Source organism: Micromys minutus, assembly GCF_963924665.1.
Source record: "Micromys minutus genome assembly, chromosome: 19".
Lineage (NCBI taxonomy): Eukaryota > Metazoa > Chordata > Mammalia > Rodentia > Muridae > Micromys > Micromys minutus.
Window position 1 is genome coordinate 23,216,954 of NC_137954.1, and position 21,660 is coordinate 23,238,613.

At 49.4% G+C, this 21,660-nt stretch overlaps 1 protein-coding gene across 1 annotated transcript; it reads right to left on the minus strand.

The window, feature by feature from the left end:
* Positions 1 to 3,886: 3,886 nt before the first annotated feature.
* Positions 3,887 to 21,096, minus strand: IGFBP5 (insulin like growth factor binding protein 5). The gene is made up of 4 exons (XM_080933023.1): positions 19,984 to 21,096; positions 9,620 to 9,849; positions 8,930 to 9,049; positions 3,887 to 8,299 (listed from the first exon to the last, which is right to left on the minus strand). The coding sequence occupies exons 1-4, from the start codon at positions 20,315 to 20,317 to the stop codon at positions 8,168 to 8,170; spliced, it is 816 nt and encodes a 271-aa protein (XP_080789149.1). The 5' UTR covers positions 20,318 to 21,096; the 3' UTR covers positions 3,887 to 8,167.
* Between the last annotated feature and the right edge of the window lie 564 nt (positions 21,097 to 21,660).

Genomic DNA, 21,660 nt, shown 5'->3' on the forward strand with positions numbered 1-21,660 from the left:
GGGGAGCCATTTTTAAGCAGTGTGTAGCAGGACTCTTAACTCTTAATGTTTTGTTTGTACCGGAAGCCCCAGTGAAGTCCAGGGACTCCTCACATGGCCGTGGGCCACAGGGAGTCCCATCTGACACACCTAGCACACCCATCCAGAGGTGGTGAGGGACACCTGGGACATTGGGCAGGTGCCAGAACATTAGGTTCCGAGAGAACACCCCCTACACCCCCTGTCAGGAAAAGAGCTCCTTCAGGGTGGATGGAACAGAGGGTCATGATGGAACATAAGTCCCACGATGCCACCAATCTCATTTTACAGATGAGCAGTTGCTGCCCATCCCTGGGTTAAGCATGCCCTTTGGGTGCAGGAACAGGTCATATCCCGGGGAGGCTGCTGGGAAGCATTGTATCCGAGGGATACACCCTTGGGCTACAGGCCCTCAGAGAGCCACCTCACTTAGGTTCTTTCCAAAATCATTTTATGGAAGGCTCTCGAGGCTGCCACAACCTGCTCTGCTCGTTGCTAGTGCCCCTTTCGTTGAAGGAGAGGGCTGGCGGGGTGGGGCCATTATTGACTGTGTCCCCTAATCACTAGAAACCCAGACCTCAGAAGTTTAAGCCCGACCATCGTTAAACACTGAGGCAATACTGTCCCCGTGTGGCAGCATGAGGAACTGCAGCCAAACTCATTTTGGCCCTTGGTAGTTAAAGGGAGAGAGGCCCAGGAGGAACCCAGAATAAGTCAAAAGGAGGTGCTTCCTCATAGGAAGGATTCTCAAGCTCTCCCACAGACTCTCAGAATTAGGGGATGTGGGGGGGCAGGAACTGAAAAATCTTTACGTATACCTCTTGTATGATTTGTAGGGAAGAATGGTGACCGAATTTGCAGGGCCTGGGACTATCACATACACGAGGCCTCTTGCTCTTACTAAGAACTCAAGGCAGTAATAAGAAAGTGAACCAAAGACAGTGCACCAAAGCTTGGAGCTCCGGGTGACATCATAGATACATGTCCGTGAGTCTGGCCTTTCTCTGTGCCCTCTGGACTTGCAGACACCCGCTGTAGCTGACAGATCTGCTAAGGGTGTCTTTGTAACTACAATGTTCTAGAAACACTGGGAAGAACTGGCTTGTCCCTGATTATGAGTTGTATGACTTTGTGCATATTCCTAACTTCTTTTTGAAAAAAATTTATTTATGTGTATGAGTACACTGTCACTCTCTTCAGACATACCAGAAGGGGACATCAGATTTCCTTACAGATGGTTGTGAGCCACCATACAGTTGCTGGGAATTGAACTCAGGACCTCTGGAAGAGCAGTCGATGCTCTTAACTGCTGAGCCATCTCTCCAGCCCCCTCTAACTTCTACACACCCTTTCAAACTTCACCTTTAAGAACTGGGATAACATCTAACTGAAAGGACAGTTGCAGGGTAGAAAATAATTTCTGTCATACAGTGTTGGTTAAATGTAGAAATGGCTGTTTCCTAAGCTGACCCATGCAGTGTTTGCACTCGGAGTTGAAAGAGATGGTGGCTGTTGTCCTGCAGCGAGTACATTTCAGTGTCGCAAACGGCTCCACAGTCAATGCTTGACCATCTAACGGCATGATGTGACAGAGACACGTCCTCCAGCAGCTGGGGTGCAATGATGGCCAGCCATGTGTGCTGCCGTGGGAGGCATCTTGGGTCAGTAATGGAGAGTTGTGATGAAGAAATAAAAATGAAAGAAAAGACGTATGTGTACATGCATGTGCACACGTGCACGGGTGTTTTCTAAGGAGTTGGGTTCAGAAAGGGGGAGCAGCACATGGAAGGCCTTCAAGCCTAAGCTGCACCCTGAGCCTGGAGTCCTGTACATGGCTGAGGACGTGTGTGTCATTCATAGGGTGCAGGTGGCAGGGGCAGAGCCAAAGAGGAACGTTGTCAGGGGGACCTATCTAGAGGGATGTGGATGCTTTGCTGAGGGATTTGAACTTTGGGCTGCAAGCTGCAGGGTAAAATAATTTAGGCCAAGAGTGGTAAGACTAGATATGTGTTTGGAAATCAAACTGTGGTTGAGAAGTCCACCTGAGAGAAAGGGGCATAGAGAGGAGGGGTGGAGCTGAATCCATCAGGTGGAACCGAACTTGATCCAAACGAGGACGAGGGAGGATAGAGAGAGTTATCACCGAGCAACTGACTTCTGGGAGCCTTGGATGGAGAGCTAAGTGGGGGAGTCCGGACTGATACCCAGGGATTTGGCAGGATGTGATGACATCATCGGAGACAAGGAAGTTCTGAGATTCAGAGTGTGGCTCAAGTGGATTGAGGCAGAAGGAAGAACTGAATAGGGCATCAGCCACGTGGCTTTGGATCAGCTGCCTGCCACACGCTGAGAATGGGAGAGAGAATGGGTCCCAGTACCAGTTCAGTCTGTAAGTGTCTGGGCAGGCTACGTGATCTGAATGTGCCACGTGGGCTATGCCTCAGGGTCATGGACTGTGCAGAGTAGCCAAGAGGCAGAATGGCCGTTGGTTGTGAGCAGGAGTTAGACAACGAGGCTTAAAAGGGTCATGTAAAGATCTGTGGAGCCAGGAGGAATGTGGAGCGGGCTGGGTTCATGTGGCTCCGGGGAGATGAGCCCGAGGGACAAACGGCTGAGAGGGAAACCCTGGCTCTTACTCCCTTTAGACACTGTACAGGTTGTGGTAAACATAGGATGAGCAGTTTCTGCTGGAGAAGCCAGAAGACTCTTCCAGGTGTCCTAATATGGCAAGCCACCCACGTGTTCTCTGCTCACCCTGCCCCGGTTCAAAGCACCCGTTCCCTCTCTGCAGCGCTGCCTGCACCCTTCCACGCTTTATTTTGTCCTAAAACATGGTGTTTGGGTCTCTGGCTCTGTGACCTGGGGGGCTGAGAAGCCTCAGGGAAGACGTTTGATGGCTCCCAGAGGACCAGTGGACAGTGAGAAACAAGGTCCCCTACCGACCACGTGACTGCAAGGTCTGGACACTAGCTCTCCTGAGAGTCTCAGCATTGAGCCGTGGGCAGAACGGATGATCCATCACCTTTATCTCCCCGGCTGTGTGGGACTGCTAGCCCTGTAGTGTGTGTGTATGGGGTGACAGACGTAAGGGGCAGAGTTTGAGAACAAACATGGGTCTTAGAGAACTAAGCAGAGAGCCCAAGGGCTGCAAGAACCCAGAAAGGAAGGCCACAGGGAAACCAAGGCAGTGGGTGTGGTTGAACTTGAGCAGTCATATCCAGAGCTCTGCAGTTCCCTGGGCATAAACAGAGGTAGAGGTGCCTGGGAGGGGCGGGAAGTAGGATTCCCCCAGGGCCAGAGGTTTCCATGCGTTAAGACCTTGTAAAGGACTAAGGAACACTCTAGAAAGGTCTTGCTTAGCATCCCCTCCAAGAAGAAGAGACTCATGATTTGTCTAAGGGCGGGTTGGACTACTTTGTTCACTGACAGTGGGAGGGACTAAATTTTAGCGACGGTAGAACACGCGTGCGCTCACGGTTCTGTGTGCTTTCTGTGTGATTTTGGTCTCTGGAGTCTTTCAGCAGCTCTGTAGGGCTGAGGCCATGGTGCAGGGATACAGAAAGTTCAAGGAGGTGGCAACCTGGGATGAGTGAAGGGTATTCTGGAGTTGGGGGACGCTGGTGGCCTTCCTCCTGTCAGGACCTCCTGCAGGACACTGGTTTGATCTCTCTCCTGCCTCTCCTGTTGGCAGCCTGGGTGCTCACAGAGCCCTCTGCCCCAGGAGGAAGGCCATGCAAGCCAGCCGAACGCATGCTTTTATTAAATAAATGCTTTGTCACGACACAAGACAAAGATCAAGGAGTAACATAAATTATGAGTTGAATAAATAGAATGCAGCAATCTTCGCTTTGTAATAAAATGTGAGATCTTCCAGGTTTTTCTTTTTTATTTCCTTAAGTACAAAATGCTAAAGAGGAGCAGAGCTCTTCCACATTGGGGTGATTTTTTTCCCCATGTTTTGTTTTGTTTTTTCACAAACTGGTTTGTTGTTTAATTTTTTTTCAATCTGTTTCACCAGTAAAAAGTATAAGCATTTTTTTTTTTTAAAGTCAAAAACGAAAAAGAGGAGAGAACAGAGCTATGGTGTCTGAACGTAACACTACAAAGAGCTACAGTAATATGTGCTGTGGTTATTGCTGTTGTAAAAAACAAACAAACAAACAGACAAAAAGAAAACAAAAACCAAAAACAACCGGTAGGCATCTCGGAATCTGAAGGAGTCTTGTCTGAACTGTGCTATCCGTGTGACAGGCTACTGTGTGACAGATAGTGATGGTGTCGAAGATGGGGACTGAGGCTGGTGACTTGGGACCAGAGAAGTGGGGTGATGAGGGACCCCTTTCCCTCCGGCCCTTTACCTTCTCTTTCCCCATCCAGAAAGACTTAGAGAGGAGGCCAGAGTCTGTGAAGTAGTGAGAATCTATACTCTTGTTAAAACCAAGAAAGTCTGCTCAAAGAATCGAAAACCTAACAGGGAAGAGAGGGGGCAGTAACAGGAGTGCAGGAAACATTGCACTTTAGTGGTTTAGAAATAAAGACAGTACAACCCCTAGGCTCCTTGGTGGAGGCCTATGAAACCTCTTTCCCTTCCCTTCTGTGTTTTAAATCGTAGCCTCCTTTCTCTCGAAAGCCAGAGGGCTACAAGGTCTCTTCTCCTTGGCTCGCTCCTCTCTCAAGCTGTAATTTTTCACCTAGTGTCTTCTAGGGTTCTGTGCAGAAGGACTGCTGCCCTGTCTGGGATGGGCAGGTGGTTTGGGGGTTGCCATGGCAACCCTTGGTGGTTGGGAGAAGGATGGTGAGGATGTTACCATGGCGATAACTCATGATAGGAAGAGGGTCTTGGAAAGAGAAGAGGAGGGAGCACAGATGGCCTCCTCATTCTCCTGTGGGGTAGATGTTCCCAAGCCTTGTCTGTTTAGGCCTGGCCGTCAGAGGAACATAGAGTCGCTTATTCTCCAGGTTCCCTGCTTTGTTCTGGCTGGTCAAGACTGGCTGGGGTGGAGAATAGGTCCTGGTTAGGCCTCTCTCAGCTACCTGGCAGTAGAGGGGGAAGAGAGCTTTCTTTTCCACTGCTTGAGAGAGGCATTTGTCAAAAAGGGTGGGAAGAATCCTTCCATGAGAGAGTGAAGGTGGGGACAGGCAACACTTAGACCTATGGCTGTGGATAAACCTACCATAGAGGCCTCTGATGGAGCTAAAGTCTAGCCTGGAGCCAAGAAGCGTCTTGCCCAGGGCATGATGGGACCATTGCAGGCCTGCCTTCTCTCCCCGTAACATGGACAAGGGCATCCCTCTTCTCTTGATGACGCCGTTTCCATGGTCTCTGTATCCTGGGTTCAGCCTGACCTCCTGTTTGGAAGGTTTAGTTCCATCTGTCTGTTAAAGGCAAGTTTCCTCTAGGGAGAGACTTGCTGTCTTAGGCATGCTTCTCCATATAAGCAGTGGGGAGACACACAATTCTGGGGGAGGTAGGCTGAACTGGGGAAGGCTAAGTGACTACAATGTCCTCCATCTGTGGCTCACAACCAAGAGGCCACGTAAGGGGCAGAAGTTCATTCAAGGTCCATCAAGTAGTGGGGTGAAGAGAGCACCCCTCACAGGAGTTAGCTCCAGGCCTGGGAGGAGTAGTGAGTAGGCAGTTCCTGGCTCAGTCTTTTCTTGGGGGCAACGGTACCCCAGTATCCACTTGGCAAATCCCAGTCAAATGACTGCTCAAGATCCAGAGAAATAATGGCAGAAAGAAGAGACTCATGGAGAAGATTTAGGATACTGGCCTAAGATACACTGAAGTTTTGAGTTGAGAGCTGGGGATATTGTGCGGGGTGATGGGTACACTGACCCTGCAGGTCTGGTAAGTCCTTATATTGCCATCCCATCAAGCCCTTTGTCTTATGAAGATCAACTGCCTCTTTTATTCCCAGCCATCTTGTCCTGTCCAGGCAATAGAAGACCCCCCCCCCAGCTCTGTGGTCATCCATGTCCTGTGAGCTGACATACATTTGTTTCTTTTCTGTCCCTTTTTGTTGCTTCATGTTCCATGTTGGAGGAGGCCTCTACTACACCATGCTATCAAGAGAGAGCAAAAGATCTGTGTCCACAGCAAAAAGGGGCCCTCCTGTTCCAATGTCCTAGTCCCTTCTCCCGGCAGGCTAATTTCAGTCTTCAAAGAGTCCTAAGCCCTCGTGAAACACCTCTTTGTTGAAGAAGACAGTGGGCAATGAGATTTTTCTCTTGGATCAAAATCAGGCTGGCAAATGACAACAGCCATGCAGATCTAGGCCTGAGTTGTCCTGGGCTTCAGCTCCCATCCTCCATCCCAGGGAGGAGGCTGGAGTTGGAGAGTCAATGATGCGCTTGAAAGATTCCTTGGCCTCAGTCCCTCCTTGGGGGGCTGAAGTTGAACTGAAGTTGTGCTGTCTTTTGAAGGCATTCTCTTCACCCTTCAACACCCAATCAGGCTATTGATCCGTTTCCAACTGTGCCTGTCTGGGTCCTGCCTCAGTTACCCACCATCTGGGCTCTGTGACTTGAATTGAGCCCATGTCTACCTCAGAGCCCCTTCCTCTCATTTCCTCTCAAATCCCAGAGAGTTTTTTTTTTTTTTTTAAGCTGGGAGACACCAAGGGAAATTCTATTGGTATTTCCCTCTCTCTGTCTCTTTCTTGTGGCCCCCTCCCCAGACTCCATCTCCTCTCCATCTTAGATGTCTCTCTGTGTAAGGCTCTCCCCACCCTCCACTTCTTCCTCCTTTATCATTTCTCATGGCAGCTTCTCTCTGATTTGTCAGCCTGGCATCTGAGGGAGGCTTTCAAAATGCAGTTCAAAAAAAAAATGCAGATAGAAAAGAAGGCCTGGGCAGGCCAGTGGGTTGAAGATGGATCGGTGGGTTTATGTGGTGTGGTGTGAGACAGTCACTTTTCGAAGGTCGGAAGGCTGAAATGGGAAGACCTGGGCTGGGCAGTTGATGCGCTCTCAGCTACTGGCAGCTACCTGGCTTGGTGAATACATTTAAACACAGGCTGGGAATCATGAGAAGATCCCAATCGGTGCCCCCACAAAAGAGCCACATTTGTAGCTCATGGGAAAGGCTGCCCAGAAGCAGGTCAAGTGACATATGGATTTTCCCAGAATGAGGAAGATCTTCAGTGTCTTAAAAAAAAAAAAACTACTTCAAAGAGGTAATGCAAAACTTTGAAAGAAAGGGAAAAGGGAAAAAAAAAGTAAAGGAAATAGATTTATATGCCTATATAAGTCTACATGGAGCCTTGTAGGTTAAGTACAAGCCCCTTGGTTTTCTCTGCCTATCATCTTCCTCCACAGAGGCTGCTGGGCCAGCTTTGAGTCTAGTGAAATCAAGGGCCAAAGCCACATGCTTCTGAACGCTTGTCACCCTGGAAAATCAAGTCTTTCCAGTGTTGGGGTGCATACTGGTTTCTTAAAAAAAAATCTCCAACAAGAGTAATGTTTGTACACATTCTGAGTTCACTCTTCTCAGGGAAAACCTATCTTCGGTCACTCAGTTTCCTTTGTTTTCAGAGGGATGGGATGCATTTTAGTCTTTATGAATTTGGGGATGAAAGCACCCTGCACTTGGGTAAGAGGAGAGGAGGGTGAGGGGTCCAGCCATCCACACTGCTGGCCACAGGAAGCAACAGACCCAAGAGAAACACTGACATGCCTTGTTTCTTTTCTACCCTTGACTAAACTAAACTGGGTGTCACCGAATGCCACACTTTGGAGTGTCCCAACCTTTCTCTGACCCCAGGCTAGAGCTGGAAGCAAAGGACAGATCCAGCCTTGGATGTGGAACCCTTTCTGCCTTGCTGTTTCTCTCTTCTCTCTGTAACCCTATCTGCTCTTCCTTCTTCTCCTCTACCCCACTGCTTTCTCTCCATCTCTCTCTTGCTCCTTCTCTCCTTCCCTCCTCTGTCCGTTCAACTTGCTTCAAAAAGGAATACATTTCTGGGATCGGGGTGGGGAGTGTCTCCTTAGCCCTTGCTTGAGATTCCGAGGTCCTCAGTTTCCTCAAATATATATGGATATATATTTCCCCTAAATGAGATGTAGTGAGCGGCGTCCTGGGGTGGAGGGAGGCGCTGGCTGGAGTTGGGGCTGGGGGTAGGAAAGGGGGAGGAAGGGAGGGGCCGCATCACTCAACGTTGCTGCTGTCAAAGGCATGGCACTGGAAGTCTCCGACAATGTACTCCATGCCCGGCAGCTTCATCCCATACTTGTCCACACACCAGCAGATGCCACGTTTGCGGCCACGAGAAGGCTTGCACTGGGAAAGAGGTAAGGGCCAGTGAGACAGTTGTACCCTGAGTCTCTCTTCTTGCCTGACTTTCCTCCTCCTGTGCTTGAGGGTTGGAAGGGGGTGCGCCTTTAGCCAACCCTTGTGGTTTTGCTGACTACATCTCATTAGAGGACCCAAAGAAAACAGTTCAGGCATTCTGCCCTGGGGTAGGTCCTGCGATGTCCCTTTCACTTTGGGACTACCAATCTTACATTCCCCAGGGATCCTCCAGAGAAGACCTTGGTCGTCAAAACATTACTCTGTGGCTCCATCATGTGTCAGTTTAACCTGGGCCATGTGGGAGGAGCTGTTCGGACTGTTTTGCCAAGATAAACACATACTTCTTCCCATCGGTGTGGTGGACACTGCCAGTCCCCATTTTACACGACAAACCAAAGGCATGGGGCCTTTGAGTAACTGGGCCAAGGGTTACACAGCTAGAAATGTCAGGGTCAAGATACACCCCAAGGGGCTCTAGCTTTTAACTGTTAACTAAGATTAGGGATCCCTTATAGGTACCGTCATAGTCACCCAATTAGAAATGTAAGACACTTGGAGTCTACTCCAGACCTGCCAATCAGAAGCCCTAGAGGTGAAGCCTGGCACAGGAGCACATACCTGCTTTCTCTTGTAGAATCCTTTGCGGTCACAGTTGGGCAGGTAGACGGCACGGGGCACCATGCGTGCGCTGGCTTTGAACTCCTGGAGGGAAGCTTCCATGTGTCTGCGGCAGGGGCCCTGTGAAAACAAGAGGGATGAGAGGCATGACCCAGGTGGAACACTCGGTGGTGCACTCGGATGGTTCATGTGTGGTGTCCAAAGGGACCCGGGAGAAAAATCTATCACCTTTATCAGACTCTACTTAGGATCTCTTTTCTCTCCATCACCTGTCTGCTGTCCTGACAGTCACTTGTCCTCAGCTTTTCTACTCTTCCAAGCAATGAAGACACATAGGTTTCATTCTCTAGCTATGCTAGGACAGTGTTCGGCCTGTTCCGGGGACTGGCCACAGCTCTAGGGGTCACATACGTGGTGTGTGATTTCGGTTATAATAGGCACCTTCTTTGAAGGAGAACTTCCTCTGTTTCCACTAACAGGGATCAGCCCTCAGTCCAGATAGATAAACTCAGGGTCTCAAAAGCATCCTTCCTAATCCTCAGCTGAGCCACCATAAGCAATACATTCTTTGACAGGTCCAGCCTGGGAATCCTCAGTGGTCAAAGACAGTCAAGCAAGATGCAGGGGAAACCAGACTGGGATGGTGGCAAGGGCGGGGGAGGAGGAGGGGGAAGAGCTCCTGAGACTCACTTGCTCAGAGTCCTGTCTCATCTCAGGTGCAGGGATGACTCTGGGGTGGGCAGTGTTCTCTGCACCCCCCACAAACTTAGACTGGGTCAGCTTCTTTCTGCGGTCCTTCTTCACAGCCTCAGCCTTCAGCTCGGAAATGCGAGTGTGCTTGGGCCGGAAGACCTTGGGGGAGTAGGTCTCTTCAGCCATCTCAGAGGTGGTGGGTTCTTCATGCTCTTGAGAGTCTCTCTCTGCGGGGAGAAGGAGGATGAGAATCAGCTTCTGAGGCCAGAGAACAGTGTCTAGAGACCTGAACTGGGAGGAGTGGGATGGGAGGAGTTACGGATGCTCAGAGAGATCCAATGAGGTCTAAGAAATCAAGAGGGAGGCGGGGGATAGTCTTGACAGTGCCTCACTAGTGCACGTGGGAAGGAAGGCTAGAAAAGAAGACAGCACAAGGCCCAAAGTAGGTGAAGATTAGGTAAAAACAGTTTTCTGGCCAGTGGCATGGCTCAGGAGATGAAATGGCTGGAGACAGAAACCTAGAGAGTTAGGCCAAGGGAAGAAAACAGGGCACAGTCCAGATGTAGGCAAGAACAGCCGAGTGTGTCTGTCCTCTTAAAGAGGTCTTTGTACTTTCAGAACAGCTGGGCCGAAGGGTAAGAGATGCTTAGACCTGGGTATTCAGGGACAGGAGCAGTAGAGGGTAGGGACCATGGTGAGGGCTGGGAGATAGGAGAGGCAGAAATGTAGGCCCTGGCGAGGAACAAAGCAGATGGAAGAGAGGGGCCTTATCCTTCTGCACTAGCTCCCAACTGGCTCTGTGCTGTGCTCTGGACCCTAGGAGACTGGACGTTACTCAGCTCTGAGAGGGGCCAACAGCTGGCTGGGGCCAGACCAGTTATATATAGGAGCAAGTTGGTGACAGTCTATACTTAGCTGACTTTTGACCTTTAGAAAAAAGAAGTAGGACTTTGTTCATGTGTCTGTTAGTCCGTTAATGCCACCTGCCTAGCCTCTATCAGTATTTATTTCTAGTAAGTTCTTTTCTCACAGGTCTCCTCTCAGCCCCCGACCTTGCAACCTCAATAGATTATGAGTGGGGAGACCTTAGATTGCTATTTCCACGTGGTGCGCTTCAGATGACCCACATCAGGACCAGATGTAGAGTTAGAGGCAGAGGGCCAGATTCCATCACTTCCTGTTCAAACACTCAAAAGGGGGGCTGGCCTTGGGATACCCAACATTAATTGATCAGGATGAAGGAAAACCCACCATCCCTCTCAGATGCCTAGATATGGCGGTGGCTTCGTGTCTCAGATGTGAGAGATAAGGGGGGGGGGAGGATTCGAAGAGGTTGAGATGAGGGGCGGTTTGTAAGGAAAGAGATACTTGGTGGAATGTCTCCAAGCTCCCAGCCCAAATGAGGATCCCGTGTGAGTGAGCACAGGCCTAACCTGGTTAGAAAAGCAAACGGCACCAAACACCCAAGCATATGTTCCTCTAGGGCTTGTTAAGCTTAACGAGTTACTGGTTGGTTTCCACTCGGGACGAAGCCTCTGGGGCCGGTTTCATTGATCTCGACGGGTAATGGATTTGGGTGTACATCCACAGGAGAGGAAGAGGAACAAGTACTGGAAAGGGAGGGGGCAGGAGTACATGTCAGTTCTGGGGCCGCTCTCCCTGAGTCAAACTTCTTGGCTATGGACTTGGAGGGGAGGACAGAGGGGGAGGGATGTCTAGTTTAGGGGTTCTGTGCAGATAGAATGTTAGAATCTGATAGTTTTCTTTAAGGATTTTTTTTGAAAACTCTGGGCTCACTAAGCAAAGTCTAGGCTTCTGGGGTGCCTCCTCTCCCCTAATTTGCAGGCCTCTTGCTTGTGAAGGACAGGTTTACAATTTTGATGTGCTCCCCAATTCTTGGTGTTGCTTCACCACTGTGAAAGCTAGAAACCCATTACTTAGACTCAGAGTCGAGTATCAGAGATACTAATCAAGGACTTGTGGTCATCTGTAGACTTCAGAGAGACAGTGGGACCTCGGAGGTGAGCCAGGGCAGGAAGATTTAAGAGCTGGAAAGCAGGCCTCGCTTGAACCAGAATACCAGCTAACCCCGTTCAGCTACTTTGTGGCCGAATCATAAACAGGATTTCAGTCTTTAGAAGGTTTGGCCTTTAGGTAAAACAAGAGGCCACAAGTACCCTGGATACCCTTGAGTCATTTCCCCAAAAGAAAGTGAGTGGAAGCCGCTGATACTCCAGGTCCCCAGGTCCGGAACACCAAGGTTTTTAGAAACAAGCAGGGCTATACCTCCATGTGACCAGCAGGTAGCGCAGGAGACCAAAGGCGCTCAGTTCGTGCACATTCCCAGGGACGATGCGAAGATAAAATCTGGCACTTGGATGTTCCCCCCCCCCCCCACTAGTTTGAGAATTGCCATCAGTCCTTCCCCCCGTCTTTGTGTGCTTCTGGCATGCATTAAGAAGGTTGGGGGGGACAAGAGGGAGAAGTGGAGGACTGTGGAGGTAAGTCTCAGTTGTGTCTCAGTTAAGTTGCTTCTTAATCAAGCGACTGGAAAGAGAAGAGAAACACATCCCAACACCCTCCACCCTCTAGATGCCGCTGGAGAGGTTTCTGCAGAAAGTGAGAAGTGTGGGGTGCTTTTTGGCCAGGGATTTTCATTGTAGCAATAAAAACCCTAAGACAGGGGTGATATATTCTGGCGCTTACTCTGCTGTGTGTTCTGTGTCTGCCCTGGCTCTGTAATGTGCCTACTTTGTCACAGGAGTAATGATCTATTCACCCTCCCCTTCCCATCACTCTAGGACTGCAGGGTACGTCAGCCTTTCTCTGGGAGCAGGCACAGCTTTGTGGTTGCAAAGATACCCCAGGGAGGGCAGCATTGTGCCCAGCACCTTACCGAAGCTCCGCCTCTCTAAGTCCACAGTCTGGCAGCAGATGCTTTCCTGCAGACTTCTGACTCTTTACCAACAGATGGGGATGTGTGTTCTTAGGGTGCCTTCCCATTCAACCTTGCTTCCTAGTCCTTCCAACAGATAAATCCAGGAGGGACCTGTCGCTACCCGAACTATTACTTTCCAACCTGGGCTTTTTGTCTGGTACCATGAATAACCTGGTCCTGGGATACTATTGGGTCCTTGTTTGACTTGACCTCAGAAACAGAAGTCTTGGGGAGCCCTAGCTTTGATGACTTCTCTTCCGGCAGAAAACCAGCTCTGCTTGGAGTTCATGGCCCAATAGGCCACTTACAATCTGCCCCAAAGGCAAAGAGAAGTTGAGTGGAGATGTGTTTCTGTAATATAAATGGGGCAACTTACAGCTTAATGGATGCCGGGGGAGTCCATCTCAGTCATGCCCCTGCCTCAGAGCATGATCACCTTACTCTAGGAAGGCATAGGGAGGTGAAGAGACAAGCAGTGCTTGAAGAAGGTGCCCCTGGTGCGTGAGGGTTCTGTTTGGCTGAGGCTATGCCATCCAGGAGCCAACGTGGCTATTTACACGAGCAAATACAAAGACAGACAAACAAACAAACAAACCCCCCAGAGGTCCTAATTTCTAGTTCTCCACAGCCACATGTTGTTGGCTGGCTCTGTGCCAGACAGAGCAGATATAGAACACGTTCATCATCACAGTAAGCTCTACTAGATAGCTTTGGCCCAGGACAGCGATCAGGACAAAAATAACCAGGCTAAATGCTCTGCCCATTCCTTGTCCTGTCTTGTTTCCCAGCCAACAGGCAGCCTCCTGCTCTTTGCTGCAATACTAGGCTTGTGGGAGAATCAGAAGCTGGCTGCTCATTGTCCCCTAAAATGTAAGTCATGTTTCAGACTCCCCAAGTCTCGCTGCTTCCCAGCTGCAGATGGATGCTAATTAGCTCAGTTGTACTGTGTGGCTTCATTTGCATATATAGAGAGGGAGGAGGGGCTCTGGGCAGACACTGTGGAGTTTCCCCTGGCCTTCCTGTTGGCACACAACAGCATCTGCCTGGCTCCAAGCTTACTCCTGAAGGTACCATTTTCTTTTCCACTGTGGTCAGCTATAGGGTCCAGGAATTTTAACAACCAGAATGATAACTCCCCCTGGAGCTTCCAGGGACTAAAACACCAACCAAAGAGCACACATGGAGAGACCCATGGCTCCAGTTGCATATGTAGCAGAGGACAGCATTGTCTGGCATCAATGGGAAGAGAGGCCTTTGGTCCAGTGAAGGCGTGTTTTTCCAGTGTAGGGGAATGCCAAGGCGCTGAGGTGGGAGTGGGTGGTTGGGAATGGGAGCATCTTCATGGAAGCAAGGGGAGGTGGATAACATTTGAAATGCAAATACAGAGAATATCCAATAAAAATGATTAAACAACAACAACAACAATAACCAGAATGATGAGCTGACTTTTCATGACGAGAACAAATGTAGACAACTGTATCCTAAGGTGGGGGAGGGGCCAGAAGGGCTCATTTAACCTCACAAAGCTTAACTTTAAATTTTGAAACAGATAATTTGTGTACTGAAAATGTTTTAAGTGTGTTTGGCAAAACATACCATACATTTTATGACATATATACATATGTAATATATATATACATATATATATATATATAGTATAAATTGAGATTTTTTTTCTGTAAAGATAGAAAGATGCTATGGATTTAAAAGACAGTGAATGAAAGCAAGTTAATGATTTCATTATCCTTCTTTGGGTATATGTTGAGATGATAATAATTTTCTGGTATGTTCTGTTGAAATATACTGCTAAAATTCATTTCTTCTTCTGAACCTTTAAAAATTTCAGCTGCCAGAAAAAATATGAAAATTGTGGTCCCTTGAGAATTAAGCATTACGTATGTGGCTTGTACTGTATTTCAGTTGGATGTGCTGTCTAAAGACTCCTGAAGGGGATACGCCTTCAGTGGGGAGTGGAGCGCTGTTAGAGCCCCAATGTACAGAGAGTTTAGAGCAAACAACAGGAACCCATATAAACTCACAGATGGGGCAGAGATACTGTATGAGGCCCTGGGCTGAGCACGTTTTCATTGAAGCTCTTTGGATTTGGCAGGGAAAGGCCATTGATCTGACAGTCTAGGCTGAGGGCTAAAGTATAAGAAAACCTATTTGGTTGAGCCTAAAGGCTCAGCTGGTAGACCCTACTGGGAAGATAGGCTTGTGTTATCTGCTTTCTTCCTCAGACTGTGGGGTAGGTTAGGGTGAATCTTGGCATAGCTTCTGATCAAACTAAACCCCCAACTACAACCTCTTAGCCAAAGGCAGGCCTGAAAAAGACTAGGCATACTCCCATTTGTTCACAAGCCAGTGGCTCATGAGTTTTTCTTTATCAGCCTGTCTGGCGATGGTCTCTTCTCTTTCTTTCTAATGTAGAAACCCTGTTGTTACTTCTGTCAGCCCATTCTACCCCAGGTCTCCTCATCCAGTTTGCCAACCCCAGGGAAGACCTGTGCCATGGAGGCAGGTTACCATGGGCAGTAGACCACTGACTAAAGTCCTGTGTTCTCCAGAGAGACAGGAAGCAATGGACAACCACAGCCCTGCAAGGGCCTGCCTGCCACATTAGGAGAACTCCTTGTGTTCAGGAAGTGAGGTTTGGCCCATAGACATGGAGGCTGTGCTGAGTGCCATCCCTTCAAACCCTCCTTGCTCCCTTTCTCTGGACAAAGCACTGGCCTGAGCCAGCTGTCTGTAAGACTGTGCAGAAAAAGGGACAGAAGAAGCCGTGAGAGCAAGAAGGTACTGGAGTTCTTACTTTTGGGCCACTTGGCTACTTCTCTGGCCCACAAAATAGAGGACCCTTAAGTGGAGGGTTTTCTATTTTGCTTTCAGAACACCTACCACTGGAGGGTAGCATTTGGCAATGTTGGCTAAGGGTCTGGGTTGCTAGGTTAGTTAGACCAGGCCTAGTCAAGAGCCCTAGTGACTACCGAAGGAGCCATAAATCGAAGGAATAGCAGGGCAGAGTGCTTCAACCCCTAGGGAGAAGCCAAGTTCAAGTCCTGACCACCACAGATCTTGTCTTGGGCAAGTGGCTTCCTGTACCATCTGGTGTCTTTATCTGACCACGATGGTAGCTATGGGTTTTTCCCGGCTTCAAGATTCTTTGGGTACTGTCCAGAAAATTTCAGGAGAAATGCTAGGACACAGATAAGCCCTGTGGCTAGGCTGGAAAAGCCTCCATATTAAAAAAAAAATGTCTAGTTCCTCATCTGGATTTATGCTTTATAAGAAAGAAATATGTGGACTCGTAATAAAAATCACGGCTGGGGGAGGGGAGCAGACACACACACTAGATTCCTTGGTGATTTGCTAGTTTCTGCAGACATGTGATTAATCTTATTGCCTTAAATCTAAGGGTAGTCTCTGAGAATTTCTGTTTTCATCTAACTGGGCAAAAGTGTAGACTCACAATGGAACAAAACCCCTCCCAATAGCCCACTTGTGACTCCTGGTAACCATCTGTCTCCCCTCTCGGCTGCAGAGGAATGTTCCTTGTTCATACTTGATTATGTACAGAGTCCCTCCACCTCCTAAATGTGGTGGCTCTGGGGGATGGTGTGTGTGTGTATAATCCCTTCTTTAGATTCTATTTTTTCTCCACATTAAATACCTTAAGGTTTCACAGGCATTGTCTGTTCAGGTACAAAGTAAAACTGTTTTTGGGTGAATCTTCCCTTCCCTTTTGCTCCTCCTCCCTGAATTAAGAAAGCAGGACAGGGTCTGCTGGGAATCTTGCTTCGGTGACCTCGGGCTCTAACCGGCTTAGTGACTCTGGCTGGAGGGACAGCCTGGCCAGTGCAGCTGCAGGTGGTTGCTTGCTTAAAGAGGGAGGGCAAAGGCAGAGCTGCTCAGATTTAAAACTCCGCCCTCAGGGAGGGGGTGCCTCAAGAGTTGGGGCGGGGACATGAGGGAGGAAGGGAGGGGACTGGAAGCGGAATAAAGAAGGAACTTGGAAAGAAAAGCAGCTTCACTGGGCCAGCTGTGCTGACGCCCTCTAAGCCTTGCTGACACAGCAGAAAGATGGGGGCAAAGGCAAGAAACGTCTAGTTAAAGCACCACCCCTGCCGCCCAACTCCCGTTTTGGTTGGCTTTAGAATATCCCTCGCTTATAGACTTGCTTCAAAGGGAGCGCGTGCGGTGGGAAAGTCATCTGGCTCCTTCGATTTTCATAATCTTGTTCAATCCAGACATAAATTTGGCCAAAAGGTCTTACTCTGGATTAACTTCTGCGTGGCATTTGGACCGGGCTTGGAGCTGAAACCAGGCCGATGGAGGCCAAAGCCGTCAAAGAAGCAAAGGCTGATCTCATTTCATTTACATAATTCCCCCACCCCCGCTTTTCCAGAAGCACAGTTTATGTTGCTTATTTATCAACGATAATCATAACCCTCTGCTCCCCGCATCAGATTCCAGGTCTCTGCGAGCACCGGAGAAACTCCCCAGATCCTCTGGTATGCTAGGCTCCCACCGCTGAAACCACAGGCCATTTTCTAGAGAGTGCTCTCAACAAATTTTAGCTCTTTCTCGACCCACCGAAGCTCACCTTTCTTTATTGCTCTGGGCCCTTGGAACCCTTGTCTCCCTAGTCCCCTTAGCACCGTACACACCGCCCTCTGTTTCTATATCTATCGCTGGCCCCTGAACTGGCCAAAAGAAAATGCAGGGCCAGGCGGGCTCCAAGCCTTGGACGATATCTAGGCGACTCTCTCTCCAGTTGCCAAGCAACGCACCCAGCAAAACCCCAGTCTCCGCCTGCCTGCGAACACCTCCCTCTCCCGAAGCTTTGGCTGTCAGCCACCTCTCCTTCGCTCCTCACTTCTCAATCTAGAAACTGACTGTACTGGTGTGTATGTGTGTGTGTGTGTGTGTGTGTGTGTGTGTGTGTGTGTGTGTATGTGTGTGTGTGTGCGTGTGTGCGTGTTAGATAATACAATAGTATGAATATATAATATATATTTTTGGTTGCATACGGTATATGTATATTATATAGCTTTCATCCGCGGGAGAAGAGGCTGTAGCTCATACTGCTCAGATTTCAGTGGTGGGGGAAGGAGGCCCTAGAGAGCAAGACTTTCTCCTAAAGGACCCAGAAGACAACCTCCTCTCTTCATTATTTTTTTCCGAAGAATGACGTCATCCTTAGGGTTTTTTTTTTTTTTTTTTTTTTTTTTTTTTTTGGATTCAACTAATGGCTCTCGGGTTGGAGGTTCTTCTCCGAGAGCCCGCTCCCATTTGGGAGGAAGGTATTAACCTTTGCCACTGCGGACAGCAGCCAGGGCACAATTGCATGCCGCTGGGCACCTGCCTGAGGCGGGCTAGGTTGGAGTGAGGGCGAGGAGAGGGGGTTGCTTCGGGTTGAATAGGCTGCAGAGAATTCTATAGCAAACTGGAACGGGACAAAAAAAAAAAAAATCGTGCGTAAGTGTGTGCATGTATGCGTGCACGCGCGCGTGTGCACTGGGTTCGCTTGGGAAGTTGGATTCTGCCTCTTTCTTTGCTGGCCCAGCATTTGGGCCCGTGCGTGCGCCTTAAACGCACACCTTCTGTCTCAGCTTCTCCCTATCTACTGCTTGGTTGGGCAAATAAAAGTGGGGCCGGGATACTGTGGAGTCATAACTTGCGCAATCCAGCTGTGATGGGATTGCTAGCCACCCCTTTTGTCTCAAGCCAGGTAATGGATTCCTACGGCTTCGGTGGGCAGGAATGTAATAGAAATAACCGCGAAAATCGGTCTTTGGGGGGCTTCTGCGGTTTGTACTCCCCCTATCCCCATCCTGTTGTAACTTCTTGTGATAGCTCAAATCTGCAGTTCCTGAGGAGAGAGGCTGAGCTCCACGAAGCTCTGCAGACTACAGATGGGCGCTCACGCACCCTCCTACGAGGTGGAATTCGTAGGTCTTCAGTTTGTGTTCAAAAAAATTACAAACCTCCTCACGCTGGAGTAACAGAGGACGGCAGTGGTGAGAAGGGCTTTATCTTTGTAAGGCACCGCACCAAATAAACATTTAGCCAAGTCTTAATACCGCCAGGAGAGAGATTTTGTGCATCGCTGGTTAAGCTTAAATGTATATAATATATAAATATAAAAATAATATAATAAAAATGTATAACCAGGTAACTCCCCAAAGAAACCTAGCTCGAGGCCAAACTGTTCTGATTGAACAAGAAGCTCTGTCAATCATTTAAACCACAGACTCCAGGCACAGATAATTTGGAGGCGGGGCAAGAGGGGGCGGGGCAAGCAGAGGGTAGTCTTTCGGTCTCCGCCCATTGAATTGTGCATTCTGTATTTCCAGGGCCCCTCACGCGCTTAGCCACACTCAGTTTTACTCTGGTTTTAGTGATTGGTGAAGGGTGGGGGTGCTAGGGTGGGGTGGAGTGGGGAGAAAGGGAGGAGAGATGGAGAGGGCCAGCATCCAGTGGGAACTTGAGGTTGTCGTCATCCCACAACCCTCTTCACCTCTTAAACCCATGTCCATCTTTTATCTTAAGTAAAATCTAAATTCAGGAGGGGAAAAAAAGCATTAGATTCATGGACGAATATCCAGCACAGAGCACCAAACTCTTTCACCCCATACCCCACGCCCTACCCCGGCACTCCTGAAGTATTCTTTCTCTTCCTGAGAGGAAAAAAGGAGATGTTTTACAGTCTAATGTATTTTATCATCGAGCCTAATCAGTCATATCAATTCAATAGCAGCAAGTGTATATGTGGGTGACCTCTCAGTATCTCCACCCAAAAGACAGTAGTTGTCAATGATGTGGTGCGCGTGAGTGCACGCGCACGGACGCGCGCCCCGGAGCAAGCAGGAATGGAGGGAGGGGTAAATCTGAAGGCGTTGAGGTGGGGGTTGAGGCTTGGAGGGATCAAGGTAGAATTAGCTCTAAAGGTGGATAAAGTAACTCCAGATTCCAATTAAAATGACCTTTTAACAAAAAAGAATTTTTAAAGTTTAGGGAGAAAAGTACGGGGGTTGGGCGGAGAAGGGAGTTGATAATTTAACCGGTTCTTTTTCAGAGTGGATTCTCGGGATTTGGACTTTGAGACTCAGAAGGAGCTCGGAGTCTGGATTGCCACGAGTTAGGATTGGGGGAGGGTCAGGCTGGGCTGGAGATTGAGAAGAGATGGGGTGTAAACTGATAGAAGCCTGATAGAAAGCAGCCTAGGATAGCAGGCTCTGCCAGGGATTCAAGGCTGAGGCGCAAGGACCCCACCCCATGTACTTCCAAGGAGCTACCAGGGTCTATGCCACTTAAGTGCGCAAAGCGCGCGGGTTCCCAATCCGTCCCGGGTCCCCACCCATCCAAAGTGCCTCCCTCCCCAGCTAGTGTGTGGTGCAACTGGAACCCCGGTAGCGCTCACCTATCTTGGTTTGCTCGCCGTAGCTCTTTTCGTTGAGGCACACCCCGCGGCCGTGCAGCAGGGCGTGCAGCGGCTTCTCCTCATCCTGCCGGGGGAGGCAGCGCAAACCCTGGGCACAGCGCTCCGTGTAGACGCCACACGACTGTCCCTCCGCCAGGGCGCAAGTCATGCAGCAGCCACAGCCGGGCTCTTTGACCAGCTCACAGCCAAGAGGGCTGGGGGGACACATGGACAGGGCTTTCTCGTCGCAGGGTTCACAGTGCACGAAAGAGCCCAGGCTTTGAGCCGGCACGGCATAGGCGGCCAGGAGCAGGAGGACCACGCTGATCACCATTTTCTCCGAGTCTCGCTTTACCTCGGGGCGGGGCAGGAGAGCGAGAATGTATGGAGAAAGGGGCCAAGAGGGAGCCTGGAGATTTTTGTATATATATATATATATATATATTTAAATCTCTTGCAGGTAGAGCAGGTGCTCTCTCCCAAACACTTGCAAAATGTGATGCAAGGAGAATTCAAGTGCCTGCACGCAAGTCCCAATTGCAAGGATTAAAGACTTGCAACAGGTTGGGGGTGAAAAAAAGAGGCGCGCCAGGTGCACGCAGTGAGCGGAGACCGAAGAAACCCCCAGGCGGGATCCGGTCAGAACTGGAGGGGTGGTGGAAAGAACCACAGAATTGCTCACCCGAAAGCAACAGAAATAATGATCTTGGAGGCCTTAAAAAGGGGAAAGGTGAAGGAAAAAAAATGGATTTGGCCTATTTTCCTCCCTTTGCTTAAAATCTAAAACGCACCCCCAATTCTCTCAGCTGCCAGCCGCGCCGCTGCCGCAGAACAGGTAAGAGGCGTCGGCGGCTGCCAAGAAGATCGGGGAAATGTTGGAATCAAGAGAGAGGGAAAAAAAAAAAAAAAGGCAAAAATCCAGACCTCACCAAACCTGGACCCCAACACCTCTTTTCTCCTACTCTGCTACCACCTCTTCGAAACCCGCAGGTTGTGCGTGAAGTCCGGAGAAGGGTGCAGATCGAGGAGGGGGATAATGAAAAGGAACAAAAAAGGGGAAAAAGCCCAAACAGCTTTGCAGCTCTTTCCTAGCTCTTTTAAAACCCCCGGCAGAAGTTTCCAAAGAGACTGCGGGCTCTGGTCGAGCTGGCGCTTTTAAATAGACGGCCCCTGGCTGCCAGCCAGTTGTAGCTGCAATTTGAGCTCCCCAACACCCAACCCATGCAAGGATGCCAAGGAGCTTTGCAGCGCAAACTCACACGGGGTGGGGGTGGGGAGAGGCCTTCTAGACACGGGGGCTCCCCTTCGCTCCTTGCACAGAGCCCTCCTCCCCACGGAATGTACGGAAAGGGCTTGAGGGTACAGGCGAGCTACAGAGAGGGGGGAGGAATGGATGACCGTAATCTCCAGGAGCTGGGTGAATATAATAGGGCCAGTCGGTTCCCCCAAACTAGCCCGGACACTGGCTGTTAGGAGTCACATTTTCTTATTACCCCTGTATACCCTGCCCAACAAGTTCATTCCAATTTTAGGGGAAAAAAAGTGTCTAAGTGACCACTGAAGGTTTGTCTGTCTGTGTGTTTGTGTTTAGGGGACAAGTAGTATACATTAGCTGCTGAGGGCCGTTGAGATGAATTTAAAGAAGAAAAGGAGGGTGTGTGTGTGTAGACCCCTCTC

Bases quoted from the DNA above. Each gene is read 5' to 3' on its own strand.
- IGFBP5 (XM_080933023.1), bottom strand. From the start codon at position 20,317: ATGGTGATCAGCGTGGTCCTCCTGCTCCTGGCCGCCTATGCCGTGCCG. The intron at 9,850-19,983 runs GTGAGCGCTACC...TTCTCCCCGCAG, and splicing joins CGGCGAGCAAACCAAGATAG to AGAGAGACTCTCAAGAGCAT. The intron at 8,300-8,929 runs GTATGTGCTCCT...CCTCTTTCCCAG, and splicing joins GATTCTACAAGAGAAAGCAG to TGCAAGCCTTCTCGTGGCCG.